Source organism: Capsaspora owczarzaki (assembly GCF_000151315.2).
Source record: "Capsaspora owczarzaki ATCC 30864 unplaced genomic scaffold supercont2.36, whole genome shotgun sequence".
NCBI classification, from domain to species: Eukaryota; class Filasterea; order Ministeriida; family Capsasporidae; genus Capsaspora; species Capsaspora owczarzaki.
Window position 1 is genome coordinate 1 of NW_011887327.1, and position 5,302 is coordinate 5,302.

Here is a 5,302-nt window from a genome sequence, read left to right on the forward strand (position 1 = left end):
GATCGGCATGACTCCTGCTCAAGCGCGAAAGCCTCAGAACTATGGTGAATTGATTAATACCTCTTCCGTGATCTGCCTGAGGTGAAACCAGCAAGATATCGTGTAGGGGATTTTGTCAGGACGGCAAAATACAAAGGCACATTCACGAAAGCTTCTCTTGTTGGCAATTGGAACGTTGAGATCATGAGAGTTCGTCAAGTACGGAACAGTTCACCTCATACATACCTGCTAGAAGATTTGAAAGGAGAGGACGTGAGTGGTGTGTATTATGAAGCTGAGTTGCAGAGCGTCAAAGAAAGCGAACTGGATGCACCACGGTTGATTGAAACTGTGTTGGAGAAGCGCACAAAAGCAGGGAAGAAGGAAATGTTGGTGAAATACATCGGTTATCCAAAGAAATTCAATGAATGGATTCCTGAAAGATAAAACCTATATTGGCGCAAAAAAACGTGAAAAAATGCGCACAAAATCAAGTAAATCAGAACCCCATTTCCATAGCATCAGCCTCTTCATCATCACCATCATCATCACCATCATCGTCAGCAGGGAGCGGCGCATCATCGTCGGTCGGAACGATGATGGTGCGCTCAAACTCGCCCTGCTCCGCCTCGGTCACGCTGAGAATGTCATCAGTCACTGCGCCACTTGTGACAACACCAGCGGCGGTGCTGAGTGAGTACTGGCATTGCAGAGGAGCGTCAATGCCCAGAGTGGAGAAGTAGGCGCGATCCTCAGGCACGTCCTCGAAATGGCTCTTGATGTCGGGGATGAAGTCGACGAGTGTAGTCCACGCTTTGGACACGTACTTGAAGCGTGGGTATTGTGACAGGAACTTGTAGAGGGAAACGTAACGACACGCGTGCCTGTAAGACAAACGTTGGCTGAGCTGGTGTGCCGCATAGGTCGTGATGATGTTTTTGCCCGTCTTCCTCCAAAGGTTGAACAGCTTGTTCACACGCCGTCCAAGCACGTAATGGTTGTGCATGTTGAGGCGAGTCAGGTTGTCGGTTGTGGCGAGAGACAAGTCGATGTCAGCAACAATGCTGTCCTCATCACGAGCGTTGTCCGGTGAGTCGACCAGAAGTGCGAACGTGCCAGACGAAAGCGCGGCTGTATGGTACTTGCACGACGACAGGAAAGCAGCGAATGTCTCGCCTCCCTCCACACGCGACTTTTTCTTGATTTTTTTCTTGGGCTCATCGACTGCGCGACGCTTCTCAGTCTTCTTGTCCTCAGCTTGATCGCAGAGCTCCTTGAGCATGTGGAGGAACGGCATGGGTTGTTCAGCGAGAAGTGATGCACCTTGTACCATTTTGAGAGACGCGAGTTTTTTCAGGCGCTCAAAAATGCTGGCAGCAGACTCGAGCTTCGCGGCCATGGCTTCGTCGCTGAGAGAGATGCGGTCGAGTGCTTCCTCGACTTGGCGAACAGCAGCTGCTTCGGCGAGCGCTACACGCACACTTGCTGCTTCCTCTTCTTGTGCTGTGCCTTGCTGGAAGCGCAGTTGATCAATGAAGCAGTCAAGATACTCGAATCTCGCCTGAAGCTGGCGGTTGGTTTTGATTTCGCTTTTCGAAAGTTGTCGGCCACTGCGCGTCTTCGATTCAAGCTTGGCCAGCTGCAAGCGCACTTTGATGAGTTCGATCTTGAGCGCTTGTTCCTGCTCGTGCAATGTGCTGGGCTGTGTAGTGCGTGAAGAGGACGAGGATGAGGACGAGCTCGAGCTCATTAAAAAAACGAAGAAGAGTGCCGTTTTTCTGATGAAAAAAAGGACAGACCTGTCCTTTTTTTTGAGGAGCAATTTTTGACCAATCAGATTTTGTTTGTTTTTTTGTTTCTGCACGCGCACCGGAAGTGTTATGGCAACAAGAAAATTTGTTTATTGAACAACACTTGTTTGAAGAAAACCGGCACAATTCGTTGGGCGAACGCGGCGTCTAGCACTTGTGCAAGGCGTTCATGGCGATTTTTGCGACGCGCTCGAACGCCGCGTAAGCCATGATCTCGCGATTGGTCGGCTCCACGTAGGCCTTGAACTCGCCTGTTTCCGTAAAGCCAGACTCCGTGTGCTCAATGTCGAGCATTTCGATGGCTGCTTGAGCCATGGCGAGGATGTTAGCGACGTCACCATCGAGACTACGACAAGCTTGATGCACATCCCGATGGTGTTTAACACAAAAGCCAATGGAAACAATATCAGTGCTGGTACAGCCTTCACTGCCGCATATGCGGACGCTCGGCTTGAGTTCTTCAGACATTTTTGACTGAAGCACGATCTTTTTTTGATTTTATTTTGATTTTATTTTGTTGATGTGTCACTTTTTCTGGACAATTGAGAGGTGTCGGAATGTTGTTTACTGGGAAAACGCAAGTGCGGAAAAAACCCACAAAAGATCAAACAAAGATCAGACAGCACGACCCTGCGGCCAGCACGCCAGATGAATCTCCTTGTTGGCGTCATGGTCAAAAAAATTGGCGCGAGGAAGCTCAGCGTCGACGAGAACTTTCTGTTTCATGGCCTGCTTGAGGAAAGCGCCGTAGTGAACATTGCAGTAAACAGAGTTGCCCTTTGCCGTGGCGCTCGAGTTCTTGCAAAAGCGCCCTTCAACCCATGCGCAGCAACCATTTGCACCATTCATGTTGATGCGAATGACTGATGCGTCGTCGGCAACCTTGAGCTCTTGGAAGATGCGGCTGAGTGTATCGATGGTGAGAGCGTTCGGGTTGCCATGGACACGCGGTGCGCCGTTGACAGCGTTGATCAGATCTACAAGGCTGAGTTTCATGACTCCGTCTTCGACGTCCGACATGATGGACGGAGGCGCGCGAGTGAGGGGTGGAGCTGCACGGGAGCTAGACGCAGCAGAGCCACGACGAGGCGTGTGCATGGGCATCGGCATGGGCATCTCGTAGTCCTCTGCGTCTTGGTACAGCTGGTCGTCGGTGTCGGAGCCTGCAGTTGCCGCCTTGCCTTTTTTTGCCGCTTTTTTTGGTGTTGTTTTCTTTGGTGTTGTTTTCTTCGGGGCTGCGACAGGTTCATCCTCTTCCTCCTCTTCCCCTTCATCTTCCTCTTCATCTTCCTCTTCATCTGACTCCACTTTCGGAGCTTTCTTGGACTTCGTCTCAGCCGTTTTCTTGGACTTCGTCTCAGCCGGTTTGACCATTTTTTTTTGTTGAAAATAGAATGATCACAACAGGATTCTCGAAAATAGCAAATTATATTTGTGATTTCTTTCTGGGAAGTGGGAGGCATAGTAGGAATCCCCAGAAGAGGGTGCAGGGGTAGAAATCGATGCAGTATCAGCGTTCTTCTTATACGCTTTTGTTTTTTCAAATCAGATCAGCCTCCTCACCCCGCCGTCCCTCCTCCACCTCGTTTTCGTACATGCATCGCACTTTATTCTTATTTCTTCAATTTGTAAAAACTGATCCCATAACCATTTCCCCTGCTTTTTCTTCTCGCTCTGCTGTACCCCTTTTCTCTTTTGAATCGCTCTGAATATTGGACGATGCATTGGGGTTTTTTCAAAAAACGGACGATTTCGGGATCGATTTTTGTCGTTTTCATCTCGCTCTGCTGTACCTATTTTTTATTCATTTTTTCACAAATATTGGACGATGCTTAGGGGTTTTTTCGAAAAACGACGATTTCGGGAACGAATCTTTACCCTCGAAAAAGTCAATTGTTTTGACTGTTCATTTTTGCATTTTTTTGATGCGAGTCGGGGGAATCGGATGCTGTACTGTTTTTTTTATTGATTTTTTGAGGATTTTATTTTTTTGCCGATACAGTACTGTTTTTTTGATGAGCGATTTTTTGGGGAAACCACACTTTATCATTGAGGTCGGTGCAAGGATGACAACCAAGCCTTCTTCTTTGGCGTGGCACGGTGTTTGATCGAGTAGAGAGGCGTCCCTAATTCCGAACACGATTTTTTTTTTTGACTGGGCCACCATTACGCCCCTGATTTTAATTCCGGAGTCCTCTTTTTTACATTTCCCTCTTTGCTTCTTTCTTCCTTGCTTTCCTTCCCACTTTCGAATCGTCGTAGTGCCATGTCCGACCAACAAGCCTCCTCGTCCACTCGAGACGAGCATCCCCCACGCGTGCCCCCAAGGCGGCCCCACGGCCGCTCCAGGCATGGGAGCATGGGGTGGCGGCAACCCGCTCGCCAAGACGGGCGCCGCGCTGCCGGCCAAGTCCGGTCTCGAGATGATCGACGTCAACGACCCCGCCTACGCTAAGCTGAACGAAGAGCTCAGCCTGAACGCCTCTCAGATGGGTGACGGCTCGAAGCACACTGTCGTGGTCAGCTGGACCTCGCTTCGCGCCAACAAGATCGATGGCAGAGGCAACGAGATCACCAAGCTCCTGATGGAGCACATCCCTGATGGCTGCTGCGGCATCAACTTTGGCCCGCATGAGCTGAGCATCGTCTTCAAGCACCCGAACCAAGCGACCGAGGCGTGCCAGCAGGGCATCCAGTTTGGAATGACCACCATCTATCCCAATGCGTGCCTGAGGGAAGTCGTGCTGATGCTCTACAACGTCCCGATGCACCACTCCAACGAAGCCATTGCGGATATGCTCAACACCAAAACTGGACTCAAGTTCGAAAAGTGCCATCGCTCCATTGGCAAAGCGCCAAACGGCTGTCCCTTCGAAACGGGCACAAGGATCTACTACGCTACGTTGACCAGCGACGTGAACGTCAAGCAGGTGATTGACAAGGTCCCTGACTCCATTCAAGTCACGTCTGCTAGTGGCTTCCCCCGTGACGTCCAAATCCAAGTGAAAGGACAGCCCACCAAGTGCTTCCACTGCAAGCAGCACCACAAGTACGCGACGTGCCCGACCCGCCGCACCCAGTGCAACCGACATGAAGTCAACGAAAATGAAACGACCCGCCTGAACACCGACCGAGCCGAGACTGCAAACAACGACGGGTTCGTGCAGGTGGGCCCCAAGGGCAAAGCTGCCAAAGCACCCACCCAGCGCGCGTGGCCGAAGCCCGCTACGGCTCAGCCCGCAAACCAGGCCTCGACCTCGAAGTCCAGCGCCACGGCGACAACAACGCAACCCGCAGCGCGGACGACGCAAATCGCTACGACGCAACCCGCCGCACCCCGCGCCACCGCGGCCGCCTCTGCCGCGGCTGCTAAAGCCAACCAAACGGCATCCAGCCAAGCGGCCCCGTCCACCCCGCAGCACCCGGGCCAAAAGCGCCCTGCAAGCCAATTGACGCCTGACGGGGCCAGCAGGGTCCACAAGCAACCGCACATCCCAGGCTGACGAGACAGC

General features: G+C 51.7%; 3 protein-coding genes across 3 annotated transcripts; all 3 read right to left on the reverse strand.

Annotated features, from left to right (window-relative positions):
- Positions 1-246: 246 nt before the first annotated feature.
- On the reverse strand, positions 247-1,807 carry CAOG_08313 (hypothetical protein). Its single transcript, XM_004341210.2, has one exon. The coding sequence runs from the start codon at positions 1,727-1,729 to the stop codon at positions 479-481; it is 1,251 nt and encodes a 416-aa protein (XP_004341258.1). The 5' UTR covers positions 1,730-1,807; the 3' UTR covers positions 247-478.
- A 50-nt stretch (positions 1,808-1,857) lies between these two features.
- Positions 1,858-2,258, reverse strand: CAOG_08314 (hypothetical protein; the record flags this gene model as incomplete). Its single annotated transcript, XM_004341211.2, has 2 exons — positions 1,858-2,146; positions 2,210-2,258. 2 exons carry the CDS (start codon positions 2,256-2,258, stop codon positions 1,938-1,940), a joined length of 258 nt encoding a protein of 85 aa, XP_004341259.1. The 3' UTR covers positions 1,858-1,937.
- Positions 2,259-2,398: 140 nt separating this feature from the next.
- Positions 2,399-3,171, reverse strand: CAOG_08315 (hypothetical protein). Its single transcript, XM_004341212.1, has one exon. It carries the CDS (start codon positions 3,162-3,164, stop codon positions 2,406-2,408), a length of 759 nt encoding a protein of 252 aa, XP_004341260.1. The 5' UTR covers positions 3,165-3,171; the 3' UTR covers positions 2,399-2,405.
- Positions 3,172-5,302: the final 2,131 nt, after the last annotated feature.